The 16,728-nt window shown below is 31.7% G+C and overlaps 2 protein-coding genes across 2 annotated transcripts in view; both read left to right on the forward strand.

Annotated features, from left to right (window-relative positions):
- Nucleotides 1-16,728, forward strand: part of LOC143242268 (uncharacterized) — a 109,521-nt gene that overhangs the window by 20,562 nt on the left and 72,231 nt on the right. The window contains exon 4 of the mRNA XM_076485635.1: nucleotides 1,431-1,597. Coding sequence (XP_076341750.1) covers nucleotides 1,431-1,597 — 167 coding nt within the window. The remainder of the gene's footprint in view (nucleotides 1-1,430; nucleotides 1,598-16,728) is intronic.
- LOC143243244 (serine/threonine-protein kinase ATR-like) overlaps nucleotides 2,093-16,728 on the forward strand; it is a 32,292-nt gene continuing 17,656 nt past the window's right edge. Inside the window, exons 1-4 of the mRNA XM_076487093.1 lie at nucleotides 2,093-2,218; nucleotides 3,943-4,137; nucleotides 6,078-6,170; nucleotides 7,800-7,957. Coding sequence (XP_076343208.1) covers nucleotides 2,093-2,218; nucleotides 3,943-4,137; nucleotides 6,078-6,170; nucleotides 7,800-7,957 — 572 coding nt within the window. The remainder of the gene's footprint in view (nucleotides 2,219-3,942; nucleotides 4,138-6,077; nucleotides 6,171-7,799; nucleotides 7,958-16,728) is intronic.

The raw sequence follows: 16,728 nt of genomic DNA on the forward strand, positions 1-16,728 counted from the left end.
AAAAGTACAAAATTAAACTTAAATTACTCAGAATAAAATTGTCATTGCTCAGACAAACCATAATTTTTATAGCCTTCAATTTTGTTTGGCTACAAAGCTATAAATAAAAAATCAGACCCCATTCCTGCCACATCAAGCTGTCATATCCTTTCTTTCAGGTTTTGGTGATTATTCTCTCTTAGATTTATTTATATATTATTTATAACCAACAGAAAGTCAAGGTTTTGATCTATCAAATGATGTATTGTATAATGTTGTATTCTGAAAAAATAAACATTAGTTTTACTCAGAGAACAACCTTCTTTCTCATGGGAAATTTAATGGCTAGCTTGGACAGATTTGCAACAGCTTTTGTTGCATAGGTAGAAAGGTAGAAAAATTGAGTGTTAGGAGAAATTATCTGCTTTTTACATATTATCAGTATATGTTCTTTGGTCCGTTATTTAATTAAATGAAAATTATTTAATGCATTACTACCATTAGTGTAAAACAGTAGTATATAGTGTTCTCAACAATCTACAAGTACATTATTTCATATTTGTCTTGTTTCTTCTTTATTTATTATTATTAAAAGTAATCAAAATGTAAAAATGTGGATCTCTTTTTAGATTAGTTAAGAATAGATTATGTAAAGAAAATAATAATAATATAATAAAATGTTTCACAAGCCACACGTGCAAGTATCTTGTAGTTAATGTGATTCAGTACTGTAACGTGAGCTGTATGTGCCTTGAGTGACACAGATAATAGTTAGACAGGATTCAAAGAGCATATAAAAAAATAAATTTTAATTACAAATAGATGTACACTGTTAGGACCTTAAAACTACTTAGGGTAAAAGAATGTAGTTTTGTGTTACAATTTAGAGTCATTCGAAAATCAGAAAAGGGTAGTTTAGATTGATTTTGTTTTGGTGGTTATGAGGTTGGTTAATATAATTTGATTTTGTTTTGGTGGTTATGAGGGTTAATATAATTTGATTTTGTTAATGAGGTAATGTAATTTGATTTTGTTTTGGTGGTTATGAGGTTGGTTAATATAAACGTGGACAAATCTTTATTTTATTTTACTAAAACTACTTCACTAAAAAAAATATTATTTATGATGTTAACTGAAAGTGTGCAAAATTTTGTAAATATGTACACTATTGAAAATTGGAAGTATTTAAAGCTATAAAGACCTTGAATGGGTACAAAGAGGTCATGTGGTTGTTCCAATTGACTGAGCTTAATTGTGTGCATATGTACTGTGGTTTAAAGATAAGGTTACATTAATATCAAATTTTTTTCTGTTACTTGGGTTTCTTCATTTCAAATATTGCACAGTGTTCTTTCTAAAAAATATAATTTAAGTTTCTGTGATTTATTTTTCTTTCAATTTACATATTCTTAATTATTATTGTAATTAAATATGTGTGTGTTTATATATAGTGTGTCAAGACTGCATTATTATATATACAAAGAGAAGAGCTCAAGCAGTTGTCTGCTCATAATCCCACAATTCAAGGAAAACCTGTTCAACATCAACCATCTACAAGTAGGTTATCCACCAAAAGAAAGAGAGCTAGCAATGACATTAAAGGAGAAGAACCTTTGAAGTGAGTTGTGATTTTCTATATTTGTTATACACACTACATGGCCAAAAGTATGCGGACACCCTTCTAATTAGTGGGTTTAGCTATTTCAGCCACACCCGTTGCTAACAGGTGCATAAAGTCAAGCATGCAGCCATGCAATCTCCATAGACAAACATTGGCAGTAGAATGGGTTGTATTGAAGAGCTCAGTGTCTTTCAACATGGCACTGTCATAGGATATTACTTTTCGAACAAGTGAGTTCGTCAAATTTCTGCCCTGCTAGAGCTGCCCTGGTCAACTGTAAGTGCTCTTATTGTGAAGCGAAAACGTCTAGAAGAAAAAAAACTGTAGTCATGAAGAGGTAGGCCATAGAAGCTCACAGAATGGGACCGCCAAGTGGTGAAGCGCATAACGCATAAACATTGTCTTTTCTCGGTTGCAACACTCACTACTGAGTTCCAAACTGCCTGTGTAAGCAATGCAAGCACAAGAACTGTTCATTGGGAACTTCATGAAATGGGTTTCCATGGTCGAGCAGCCACATGCAAGTGTAAGGTCACCATGAGCAATGCCAAGCATTGGCTGGAGTGGTGTAAAGTTACCACCATTGGATTCTGGATCAGTAGAAACACGTTTTCTGGAGTAATGAATCTTGCTTCACTATCTGGCAGTCTGATGAACGAATCTGGGTTTGGCAGATGCCAGGAAAACAATGCCCGCCTGAATGCATAAAATTTTGTGGAGGAGGAATAATGGTCTGGGGCTGTTTTTCAAGGTTTAAACTAGGCTCTTTAGTTCCAGTGAAAGGAAGTCTTAATGCTACAGCATACAATGACATTCTAGAGTTGTGTGCTTCCAAAATTTTGCAACAGTTTGGGAAGGCCCCTTTTTCCAACATTACAATGCCCCATGCTCAAAGCAAGGTCCATAAAGACATGGTTTGCTGAGGTCGATGTTGAAGAAATTGACTGGCCTGCACAGAGCCATGACATCAACCCTGCTGAACAACTTTGGGATGAATTGGAATGCTGACTGCAAGCCAGGCCTTCTTGCTCTTGTGACTGAATAGGAGTGAATTCCCACAGCCATCTTTCAAAATCTAGGGAAAACCCTTCCTGTGGAGGCTGCTATAGCAGCAAAGGCAGTATCAACTCCATATTAATGCCCATGTTTCTGGAATGAAATGTTCAACAAGCACATATGGGTATTCACCTACTTTTGGCCATGTGGTGTATCTTTATTATTCAATTGTGATTGTTAAAATCTTGATAGTGTATTTCCCTATGTAAATTTAAACATTTCTGTTACAATGCTTTATTGTCTTACTTTTAAGTATAAAAATGAAAAAAATACACAAAATATATGTAAGAAATTTCTGTTGTGATGTTTGCTCTTTATTTCTTTCTGGCATTGAAATAATGAATATTAATATAAATACAGAAATATATCAAATTTTGTAAGTTTTATTGAATGTTTATTGTGAATTATTAAAATTTATAACATGATTTTACCTATGATTACAGTGTTTATGCCAAAAATTCTTTTTTACACATTCTATCATTTTCAAATTAGTGGAGAAAAATGAAAATTATGAAATTTTTAACACAGATCTATATGATTTTGTATCATATCTATATAACAGATATGATACAAAATCATATGTTTGCTTAGTATTCAGACTTGGATTTGGGTAAGAATAAAAACAAACTGAAAATTGCCTTAGTTTTGATGTACCAGAGTTGTTTCATGATTATTCTTCCAATACCAAACATTACTTCCTCTCACATCAATAAATAGTTTGGTGCTTTTATCTATATGTAAAAAAAAAGCATGCCTAACAGTTAAATGGTAAAGTGTGTCTTGCATGCAGATTATCATGTGACAACCTTCCCACCAATAGTAGTGCAACACACATGCTCCTGATATGTGCAACTCCCTCTGTTCTCTTTCACTGAATTATTACTTCTTGGTTGGCTGTTCTTGTATTGTGACTTTTAATTTGTTCTCGTTTCATGTGTTTATTGTTGTTTTTTCTCATATTTGTATCAATTTCTTAGCAAAAAAAGTACTTATCACTTTAAAATACATATTTTATATTATATTATATATTATTTTTATTTTATATTAAATACATATTTAAAATACATATATTTTTTTACCTGTTACATAGGTAAAGATCAAAGTATTTAGTAGCTCATGTTTATAATGTATTGTTTATTGAAAGTGTAAAACAAGCACATAAATATGTATGTTAGTCTTTGGTTTAAAATGGGAAAGGCTGTATATGTAGTTTTAAAACTGAAATATATACATTGTTATCACTGTTAGAAATCACTTGTACATCCATGTTGCTTTTCGAATAATAGAGCACTTTACGCTACATGTTGCCTCCACTTGCTACTAAAGCTTCTCCTGAAGCTTCAATGTTGCTGAAAGTACTGGCCAAACAGATGAGAATGCAGAAGCAAGAACTCTTAATGAACCATTTTAAATACATATTTTCATACCTTGTTTGTCACTGCTCTAAAGAAGAAATGGAAAAAGCACTCACCTATGTTCAGGTAAGTACTACTTGCATTCAACTTTGGCTTATATTTGCTATTACTTAGCCATATAATTGTGTATTTATACAGCACTTTATTAAAAACAAACAATACTAATACACTTTTAACATAATACTGGTATTTGGCAAATTTAATTTGTATGACAATGTTTAGAAGTAAGATGTTTATGGGAGAAGGAAGGTCAAAGTTTGTAGTCTCTCAATACTGTATGTTATTTTATATCTGCAGTTCCATACATTATTTACATTTTGACTCAATTAATTAAATACTTAGAATTAAAGTCTCGGTTGTTTTTTTTCACATATTATTATATGGGAAAGCATGGGATTCGCTTCAGTAGATTTTTATAAAAACTTGTATCTTTGTGAGATATATGGTATTAATTTAATAAAATCTAATTTAAACTGACTTTGATTATAACAGAATTTCTTATTTTTAAACTGAGACTAATATTGAGATAGGCAGCTTGTTGAGATGTGATTACCAGAGAATACATAATGAATTACTTCTTCACATCAGCACTCACTATGAACAAGTCTTTAGTGGACTTGCAATGTTGGCATGGAAAGATGAAAGTTATGATGGAACAAAGCCTATTACAAAACCAGAAGATATAGTAATGGCTACAGTTGAAATTTGAAATACTTAAAAAAGTTGCATTACATATCTACAATAAATAAAAAATCTGATTCTGTGCTGTAAAATGTAAATTTTGGGCAAATATCTCAATAAAGATAAATAAAAACTGACATGCTGTATCAAACTATTGTAAGTTTAGTTGGAATTTCTTTTGGTAGCATCTTGACTGAGATTTTTCCCTGTATCTCCTTTTTGTGGACAGTTAATGTTGAATTGTTAGTTAAAATAAACATTATGGCCATTCAAAGTAAATGGAATTGTTAATATTAAGTGAAGAAGTATCAGTAATAACCACTTGTTTAATATATTTACTTTTAGTAAAATTCTAATTTCCTGAGAGCTAATTGAATAAGTAAAACTACTTAAATATTTAAAAGAAACCTAAGTTTTAGAACTTCATCTAATTAATATAAATTAAAAAAAAGTATTTGTGAATGTTTGGTGTGTAAGAAACTTTTATAAATCTTTGAAAACGTTAAAAAATGAAACATCTAGGAGAATTCACATCTAATGTACTTTGATGACAATTTTGTTTTAAATCTTTACATTATAAACTAAAATATTTGCACTTTTTTTAATACAGTACATTATGCAGAATATATTAAAAGCATGCAGCCATGTATGGAAAGTAATAAATTTAAAAGGCTGGCTGAATAAAGTGTGAATTGAGAATCACCTTGAATATTAATATTTCTCAAAAACTTGAGACTTGAAGTATCCAGAAAAATTCCAAATGATTGTTTCTGAGTAAAATTTGTCAGTTATTTACTCTTGATGAGTCATATTGGTCAGTTACTTGTATCTGACTTTAAAAATTCTGGTATTTATACAAGGAAATTATAAGTTAACATAACATAAGTTTAGCATTGTTCAGAGTAAACTATTTACAGCAGTGGTGCACAAACTTTTTGAGTCAGGGGCCACAAACAGACTTCTCGTAACTGTAATATGGACATGCTTTCAAGTAAAGCAATTTTAATAATTACAAGCTACGGGAATTGTGAGCTCGCAATCTTTTATGAGAATTAAAGTTGTCAGAAGTATATTTACCTAAGAATTATATACTTAAACATTATATTACAGCAATTATTGTAATATTGTATATGTAGGAAATAAGTACCAGGTATAATTTTTACAACACAACTAAAAGTAGAGTGAGAAACATAACCAGAGCAAATAGCTTCATTAATAAAATAAGTTGGTATTTGTTAACTTTTGTGAAGAGGAATTGAAATTCATTTTTAAATCAGTAAAAAGTTATTATAACCTTTAATTGATTGCTTTATTTTAATCCATAGGCCAAATTTTTACAGTCACGACTTTTGGGTTTTCTTGCTTTCTTTGATTCCCAGTTGCTTAATGCAAATTTTCCATTAGAGGAAAAGAAACTAGTAGGTGTTTTATTACATGATAATTAGGAAATTTAAATTTATTGCTTGAAAGTTTTGTGATTCATTTGTATATTTTATTTTATTTATCTTAAAAGAAAGTAAAATCAGTTCCATAAAATTCTATGTATATCACATGTTTGTTTATTATTGGTTTTCTAAGTTAAACTATTGTTATCATTATTTAGTATAAAAAAACATGTTTGTTTATGATTGGTTTTCTAAGTTAAACTATTGTTATCATTAGTTAGTATAAAAAAACATGTTTGTTTATGATTGGTTTTCTAAGTTAAACTATTGTTATCATTATTTAGTAAAAAAAACTTTATAATCTTAGTCATATTGAAAATATGAAAGTGAAATTTATGTAAATAAATATTTATGAAAGAGCAAAGACTCCCTGTATGAATAATACAGGCTTGGCATTGCCCAGTGGTTAGCTTGTAGGGTCCAGGGTTTGACATATAATGCTACTGAACATTCTTCATGCTTTCAGTTGTGAGTTTGTTATGAAAGTAACCGTGAATCCCATTATTTGACTCATACAGTTGGACAAAGCTCTTATGGTTGAAAGTAAAAGTCTGTATGTTAGTAAGGTGCTGTTCCAGTTATGTATCATTTATCCTAAGAATTGTTGAAACTGATGTAATCATCCAAAATAGTAACTATAGGTTGTACGTTATAAGAACTAGAGTTGATCATGCTGGATGAAGGTGATGAAGTTAACCATCTTAGCTCCAATAAAAGAACGAGCTCTTTCTTCATCATTATCCTCCCATGAATTTATCATAGGAAAAAAAAATTATAGACTTAATACTGAATGGAACACAGTTATCTATTCACAGAAAATATAGTTTAATTTTGTAGGATATTTGGATATGTTATTTTTAGAGTTAATTAGAGTATGGTGCATGTTTTGTCACTAATGGTCAGTACTCTGGTATGTACCATTTACCCATAGAAGTGTTTCTTGAATATGGTTTGTGCTTTATATATGGAACCAATCAGCTTCATATTGTAGTATTAGGCTTACATTTAATTATTTCCTACCTCTAAATACATTACATACAAGGATTGATAAGCTTGCCTGTAGGAACAACACATCCAAATATTGGACAATATTTTGAGTAGTTACATAATTGTATTCCATCCTGTTTAACTAATTGTGGACATTAATGAAATATTAAGAAATTTTGTTGGTTTCTAAGGTTTTTAAAGAACTGACTTGCTAGTATTAAACTTAGTGATACAACATCAATTAATTTTTTGTAGTTTTGCAAACATAAAATGTTTGTTATTCTGTATAGAGATTGTAGCAGTTTCTCTTAAGTGTATCGAGTTTTAAAATGTAAACTGTAGCTGCAACATCCCTATCTTTATATCATCAGAAATTTCATTTAATTACTGTTGTTGGACAGGTTTATTTTAAAGAAACGTAAGAAGTTTTACCACTGTCACTGTATGACACTTATGTGCTTAATTTTTGGTAGTATATATTTGAGTTTTCATGTTTAAAACCTGGACACTTTTTTTTCATAAAACAAAAAATCTAGAACTTTACAACTGCTCAAAATTCATTAAATACATAAAGAGAACTTTTATATCTAAAACTAATTTTCTCATTTATTTTAGGCATTAGGAAGCTTAAATTCTATTATGGAGCTGATGGGTCCAAAGCACATTACTGCAGTGAGGATGAAAGTGATGGCTACTCTAAAGATAGCTATTCATTTTACTGAGGAAGATTTCCCTCAAATTTGTACTCAAGCCTGGAACACTTTTGTTCATAAGTATATTTTCTTTACTTTGCAATTGCAAGAAAAGTAACTTTTAATTAATCTACTTATCTAATGAAATTTCTTAACTTAAACACATTTTTTTATAATTTTATTGATTCCATAGGGTCTTGAAAATGGTAAAAGTGTAGAAAACTCTAAAAAACAATTTTGAAAATAATATTCTTTCATTGTGTCTAATATTTTATAAATATTTCTTTAATAACGTCTACTTTGATTTGATGTGGTTTGTTGTCTTAAGTGTTTATGATCTTTGTAGACTTATCTTTCACATCTATTGGGAGTGCGTACTCGTGATTAGTCAGTATTGCATTGCATTGTGCAGGGAATAATATGACTTTTATTAACCCTTTTCAGATGGGTCACATGTCAAAGGCCATGTTATTACATTTATTAAGTTGCATTCAAAATTTTATTGAAATACAGTTTTATGAATTTATCTCTATTTCTGGTATCAAACTGTAGATAATAATTCAAATTTTGATATTATACAGTATTTAATTTTGTAGTTTAAAAGTAAGTATTAAACAAATACACCAAAACTTTAATTTTTATATGTTCTGTGTTGTGTTGAATGTAGCACTGGTTCAAATTAAATGCTTGTGATGTAAAAACACAACGTCTGTAGATGTACCAACTAGGAACTCAAATAGATAAGCTAAAATATAAAAAAAAAACTCTTTTATCCTTTTAATTTTCTAAACTATAACAATATTTGTTGAATCGTACCTTTTCATTTTGAGAAATGGTCCTGTATATACATTTACTTCTATATATGATCTGAAAAAACAATCAGAAGCTCAGAATATTTTTTTAATGATTTTCCTAGCCATTTTCAAATGTGATGGTGTCCTCTCTTTCTTTCGAAACAAACCTTCATGCTGCTAATTTGAGTCTTTAGCCTGTTCTAGATTTCCTGTTTTATTTGATACAAATACAGTTTAGTTTTTAAACTTGATAAATTATAATGGAATTCTATGTTATCAGTATAGTAATTTATAACTGTTTGATTGTTCTAATGTAAAAATATCAAAAAGAAAATTTTGTTTCATAACCTCCACATGGGACATTTCTGAAGGCTTAGCAAGCTAAGACAAACAGCAATGAGGACATAGGTTGTAACTAAAACTGATAATTGTTTGCTTACTTTGTTATTTACTGCTCTACGTTTTGAGATAAATTAGTTTAAGAAAATTTGTTTTTAAATAGTAATGTTCTATATAAATATACAATTTATAATAATTGTATATGACTGTTATTACCAAATACTAGTCCACTAAAATGCAGATGATATAGGTCACTTTGTAAAACCTAAAGGTCAGTTTTATATTATTGGATACATTAACATTAGCAAACATGCACTGTGGCATTGTAACTTCTGAATTGTTAGCCAAACAGGCTGAAAAGTCAATATTATGAAAATAGTAAATCTATATAAATGTATAATGTCATGAGATTTAAGCAGTTGTGTCTAAACATTTATGTTTTGTAATCTGTAGTCATTCTTGAATAAAAAAAAAGCATAATTTATATTGGTTTTGTATTTTTATATGGTGATTACGAAATTGGTCAAATCGACTGAATCCATGTAGAAATTCGTTAATGGACATGAAATAAAATATTTCTTCTTAAGAAACATTTGGTAAAGCTAACTAGATGTTATAAGGATTTCTCATGTGAAATTTTAATTTAGAAGTTAATTGAATTTTGATATGTATCAAATTTATGATATTTGCCAACAAAATTGATACACACAATTTTCTTAACACAAATATATTTTAATATACAAACAACAACAAAAACAATAACTACGGTTTATGATAGTAGCTATTGCAAATATTAGTCAATATACAAGAATTTTTAAAAACTTATAAACTATACTGACTTTTCTATCTGTCTAGAACTGAATATTGTATTGACAGTCCAGGTCCATGACAAGCAAATTAATTTTGAGTTGATATTGTTACACTTTGCTTAAGCTAGCCAGTTGTTTATTTTGGATGGCTTGATGCTTACAAGCTGACTTTTATCAACAAAGATATTCAATGTCTGAAGTTAATTTACTGAAGTTGAATGATTTGTAGTGGTTGAAATCTGTAAACTTTCCTGGCGATCTTAAATGTAAAAAATCTGTCTTTTTAGTTATGTATGAAGGTTAGGATCAGTCTACTTATCTCGTTGTCATAATGTGAAGGTAAGATTCCATCTGTCTATCTCATCTCTTCAGTAACTATTAACTCATTTGACCCATGTATTCTTCACTGACCATGACACAAAGTTTTAGTGTCTTACATTCAATATTTTATTAAACTAATTTTTGTTTATGTTGTACCAATTAATGTAGCATATAAGCTTAGCTAATAATCCATGCTTTAACAGTATACGTTTTAAGCTCCTACTTTTACAAGACAATGTTAACTCAAATTCTGAATTTCCTTAGTATGACACACATTATGTATTTTTGCTAAGTATCTTGTCATCTTTATTTTTTCACAATTCTTTGAAAAATTAAGAAATTAAACATTCGTTACTCACTATACAATTGTTATTGCTCAGGCAAACCATATTTTTATTGTCTTCAATTTTGCATGATAACAGAGATATAAATAGAAAACCCCTTTTACCACACCTACCTGTCACACCCTCTCTTTCAAGATATGTTAATAGTTCTCTTGTACATTTAACTACATACTACCTATAAACAATAGGAAATTAAGGTTTTTATGTGTCAAATGATATATTACATTCTGTTCTTAACAGGTATATGTAAATTTCAGGTTTTTATTTACAGTTACCAGGTCAGCCAAAATGACTGATTGCATTTTGAGTTAGGGTAGAGAAAATAACAGATGAAATGTAAATAGTTACTGGAAACAAACATTTAAAATGTCTATAAAAGGTTTTGGGTATGACAAAAAGGAAATTTGGAATTTTTGAGATTAAGAAAAGTATTTTTAATCACTGACAATCAACAGCAAGAAACAAGAAGTTTTGGTAAATACTTTATTTCTTGATTTTCATGTTTGTTTGTTATTTATTATTATAAAAGTAACTAAAATATAAAAGTAGGGATCTTTTTAGGTTAGTAAAGACTAAATTAGGTAAAATAAATAATATGATAAAAGTGTTTCACAAGGCACCCAAATGAACTGCATGTGCTCCAAGTGATTTAAACCTTATAATGGCACAGATAGTAGCTAGAAAAGGTTCAAAGTGCAAGAAAACAAAATTTGATTATAAATGTATGTGCACTATTATGAGCTTAAAACTACATCAGATAAACAAAAGTAGTTTCATGTTACAATTCTAAGAATAAAAGAGGGTAATTTAGTTTTATTTAATGGTGGTTAGGAGATTAATCGAACTGACTAATCTGGTTTTAAGATAGAGTAGAGAAAATGAAAGGTGAAATATGAAGTTTTCTGGGAAAACATTTGAAATGTATTTAAGTGGTTTTATAAATTGCACAAACGAATACTGAAACTTTTTTGGAGGAGAAAAATATTTTTAATCTTTACACACTGCATCCTCAAAACAAATACATAATATATTTACAGACAAACCTTTATTGTAGTTTGTTAAAAATACTTAAAAAAATATGATTTTGTTGTGTGTGAAAGACTTGTAATGTTAACTGAAAGACTACCAAGTTTTGTTAAGACTTGAAATGAGTACAAAGAGGTCATGTGTTTGGTAATTTTAACTGAATTCATGATGAGAGGGTTAAATCCAAAAGCACTTTAATGAAATCATAACATTACAAGTCCCATTACAACTTTCTGAGCCAAGGAAAGTTCCATGAAGATATAATAATGAAGAGCCTGCTGCTTCTTTCAAGGGCAATGACCTTTTCATGACTATCTGATATTACAGGTCTTGTTACATCATTTTAGAACCAAAAATAATTTCATGACTATTTGACATTATAGGTCTTGTTACATCATTTAGAACCAAGAACACTTTCATGACTATTACAGGTCTTTTTGCATCGTTTAGAACCAAAAACACTTTTATGACTACCTAATATTACAGGTCTTGTAACATTTAGAGCTGAGAAAACTTTCATGGTGATGCAATGTTACAGGTCTACCAAAGGTGTTCAAAATCAAAATGATTTTCATAAAGATGTAACATTGTGTCCTTTTGAATTTACCACTTTCATAGTAATTTGATGTTGTAGGTTCTTTCATTTTTAAGAACACTCTTGATATGTTGTACCTGTAAAGGCCTATTTACATCCTTCCAAGCCCAGAACACTTTCTGGTTGATCCTTTTGCATTTTTTGAAGTGAAGAATATTTATGCTTTTATTTATACAGTGAAGAACAGATACTACTAAAGTCGTATTCAATGAATAATATTTGTAAAAATTATTAATTTAAAAGAGTGGAATAGAGATCATCAAAATAGTACAGCCTTGATATTGATGAATCTTCTGTCCAGCTGAAGGAAGTGATAAAAGACACCAATAAGAACTACATATAATCACATTCTTTTCTCATTTATAAAATCACACATTTCTCTTCACTAATTCACCAACTTGTGACAACTGCTGCAGCCCTTCCAGGTAGCACCTCTGAAGTGGAGTGTGTCTCCTCCAATGTGCACAGCACAGTCACAGACACAAAACACTACACCCACCTTAAATGAAGTTGATATGAGGAATAAGAATGACTAGGGCTATTTTTTATAACATTAATCCACAACTGTTTGCAGGACCATGAGCAGTGATTTCCTGGTTAATAAAAACATGATCAGAAACAAAAAGTTGGATGTGTTTATTGTTATTACTTAGTAAAATCTACATATACATCTATACTAATAATGAAATTAACTTTGACATGTGATTCAAAAGCATGCATGTAAAGTAAAGTCAGATACATGCCCTAAATCTAATAAGCTACATGTGTGTCACTCTGTCCTTTTTTTGACAGTTGGCTGGATTTTGTTCCTCTTGCACAAAATAGTAAAAGTGTTTTCTTTTTGCATCCCTCACATTGTTATCTTAAATCAACAAGTAAAGTATAGTGTCCCCTCCCTAGTGCAAAGAAAATGGCTTCACAGAACAGAAGAACCAAATCTTGTATTGTACTCTTAGACTTTGAGAGAAGGATGAACCCACCATAAATGTTTTCCTAACTCATGGATTGTGTATTAAATAATAGATATTGTATAAGAAAATTTAAAGGCTGAACACTATGTGCTTGGTGTGATTCTTTTGTGTGGTAAGGGGTCTTACCAGGAAAGGTTCCATATTTTTAGTTTACTTTCTGTAGATGGGTGGCCTTGTGGTGACCCCTTCCAGGATTAACCTGAGAACCAGTTTTGGACGTTTTCAACAGGTGTTGTGGACATTGTGTCAGATGTTGGTGTTCGGGTATGATGTTCATGAAACCCTGGTGTAGCTGCAATGCCCTTGTTTAGCATTGTAACGTGTAGCCTCATAGGACTCCATGGTAGGCAGGGTCAATGGGTAGTAAATCTTCCTCTCACTCTTATGAATTCCGTAATCCTTGAAAATCACCACAACCATCAGATCTTGTAACTCAATTTTTAATCCTTCATTCTTTATCTGATTAATCCTTAGGGCATATGTCTCCCTTTTTCATTTAAAAGGGATTAGAGTGGAATATTGGCTTTCCCAAGTCCATCAAGAAGCTATGTTTTGGGGACATCTTTGTGGAAATATCAACCCCAAAACACACTGAACACCTCCTGAATTTTAAGGCAATTTGGGATATACCCACTGATGTTACTCCCCCTTGCTATTGTGAATTCTTTACAAGGAGTAATTGTTGAGAGTAATTTGAAGAACATTCCTGAGTTGGAGATTCTTGCTTGTTTCCCCAACCAAGGAGTTTCTGTTGTGCAGCCATTTCTTCACTTGCAAGGACAGAATTATGCTGCCAACCAGTGTCGTAATTTTGACATTTAAATTGTTACATCTGTCTGCCTTGACATCGACCTGAATTGTAAGGTGTGGGTATATTCCTAACCCTCTCTGATTTTTTCAGTGCCAGCAGTTTTGATTTCAAAGACATCACATCGTAGTTCTTTGACGTGCACTTTTTGTGGTGGCAAAGACCACAATGCATATGAGTACAAACTGGAACCACATTGCATTAAAAGTAGTGGTTGTCACCTCTTTTACTTTTGTCTTTGTCTTAGGTGGGTGGAGGAGAAAGAGGTACAGTGTTTTAAAACAGTTGACAACATTTAGCTTGAAACTCAGAAATTATTTTTCCCCAACTCCATTTCAGACATATGCTTCTGCACTATGTACCACTGCTGCAGTGCGAGTGCAGAAAGATTTATTTTCCAACAATGTGAAGAGTATTTTGCCCTCTTTGGATAAGTGAATTGGCAAGTCAGTGTCTACTCCTCACTCTGTTCCCACCATTCTTTCCAGTGATTGCCCAGGTCCAGGTTTTTCAGCCCTGCTTCTGGCAATATGCTATTAAACTTTAATCCTTACCACAGCATTCCCTTGAGGTTCTATCTTCCTCAGTGAGCTGTGCTCTTTTAGAATAGACAGTCTGCCACTCTTCTTTTTAGCCTTCATATTCAGGTGCACTGGTAGAATTGGGTGTGCCATTGGATGTCATTGCTGTTTCCACTGATCAGCCCATACTGCAATAGCTTATTATCATTCCCACTTGTTTATCTTTCTTTGAGTCATCTGAGGAAGGCAGATATTTCCAATTGAATGTACTATCTCTTTAATAAATATCTTTCAAACCATTCTTCTATTCCTATTTATGCATATGGTTTAAAGTACGGTGTCTCTGTACAACCTGCCAAGGTTTTTCTCCAAATGATTGAGAGGGGGAAGTTGTCCTTACTAGGTTATGCATTGGTCACAGCTTTTTAACTCATTATTTTCTTTCATCTGCGACTGAGCCACCAATTTGTGGCCTTTGTAACACTCAAGTCACAATAAACCAAACTTATGATTGTAATGATGGCACTAACTAACTAAACTACCGTGGCAGGTGTTCAGTTTAGAGAGAGAGAAATCAGAAGAGTTCTCTCTCCAACTGGGGTGTTCAGGAACTTTGTAGTTCCTCTTCGTCCCCTTTCGTGGATTGTTATTAAGATTAAGTGGTGGTTTTTTTTTATTATTATTATTTTAATAAATTAATTATCGTTATTATTCTTGACTTTTGGAGAATGTCTCACTAAATGGGTGGAGGCAAAGGCAGCAGTGGAAAGAAAGGCCGGGACCTGTCCCGAAAAGAAAAAAGTTGGGCAGATGTGAATGTAATTCATTCAAATTCAGATCAAATCAAACGGCCCGATTCTGGGTCTGGCAAAAAGGTTGCCTAGGTTGGGATCTAGAAATCCAATGTCTGAAGATTTTGATGTGGGGGGAAACGGGAGTGCCCCGAGAAAACCCACTTTCACACGACAGGCGCCGAAAGTTTTGCCTGTCGTGTGCCCTGTACCTGAAAAAAAGGAATTCATGTTAATAACATAGATTTTATTTATTTAGATTCTTTGTTGAGTGGATTGTGATTCTTGAAATATGTTGTAAGGTGATATGTATTTTGTTGGTGCACTTGATAATTTGTGTAGTGATGCCGTTAGTTTGTTTCTATTTTCTGCTTTTAGATAATATTTGAGAGAAAGTTCTGTTATTCTATCTCTTATAGTTGGTAAATTACTAATTTGGTGTAGATAATTTGTTGGCGTAAAAGATGGTAAACTGAATGCGGATTTTAATATTTTGTTTTGTTGTACTTGGATTTTTTGGAGTGTGTTGTTTGACATATTGTATGTTACTTGACATCCGTACTCTATTAGTGGACGGATGTAAGCCTTGTATATTTGTATAATGGTGTTCGGTGCGCATTTCGATTGTTTACCGGTTATAGTCTTTAGATATGAAATCCTTTTCTGATTGATGAGTGTATATTGTTTATGTGTTTTTCCATGTTAGTTTTGTGTCGAAAGTGACGCCAAGGAATGTGATGTTTTTGCTCATGTTAATGGTTGTGTTTCCAAGTGATAGTTTTATTTTTCTAGATTTTTCTTTGCTTCTTTAGTTTTCTATAGAAGGTGATTGCTTGTGTTTTTGTCGGATTTAACACGACCCTCCACTTGTTGCTCCATGTTGAGACGTTGTTTAGTGATTCTTGTACGCGAGACATGGCCATTACTGGGTTTCTTGAGGTGCTCCAGATTGCGATGTCGTCTGCGTATTGTGAATTGTGTGTGTATGTTAGATTTGGAAAAGGTATGTCACTGACGAAAATTATGTATAGAAGTGGAGAGAGGACTGATCCTTGGGGCACTCCTGCCGTTATATTAAATAATTTTGATATGGTTTTATTGACTTTTACTTGTGCTGTTCTATTGGTTAAAAAATTTGAAATCCATTTGACTATCGTAGGATTTATTTGTAGGTGATTTAGTTTGTATCTGATGGCGTTGTGCCAAACGCTGTCGAATGCTTTTTTGACATCTAGGAATACCCCGATGGTTACTTGATTGTTGTTGTAAGCTTTGTAGATTGATTCGGTGAGTCGTGTTAGGTGATCTGTTGTTTGTCTATTTTTCTGGAGGCATTTTGAGATTCTGGAAGGATGTTGTTTGATTCGCAAAAATGGAGGAGACGATTGGAGATAATTCTCTCCATCAGTTTGCCAAGACAGCTTAACAGACTGATGGGGCGGAAATTATCTGGATTTGTTCTGTTAGTTTGTTTCTTGGGGATCGTTGTTATGATGGCTTTTTTCCACGTGTCAGGGTAATACCCGGTCGCTA

This window comes from Tachypleus tridentatus, unplaced genomic scaffold (genome assembly GCF_004210375.1).
Source record: "Tachypleus tridentatus isolate NWPU-2018 unplaced genomic scaffold, ASM421037v1 Hic_cluster_2, whole genome shotgun sequence".
NCBI lineage: Eukaryota > Metazoa > Arthropoda > Merostomata > Xiphosura > Limulidae > Tachypleus > Tachypleus tridentatus.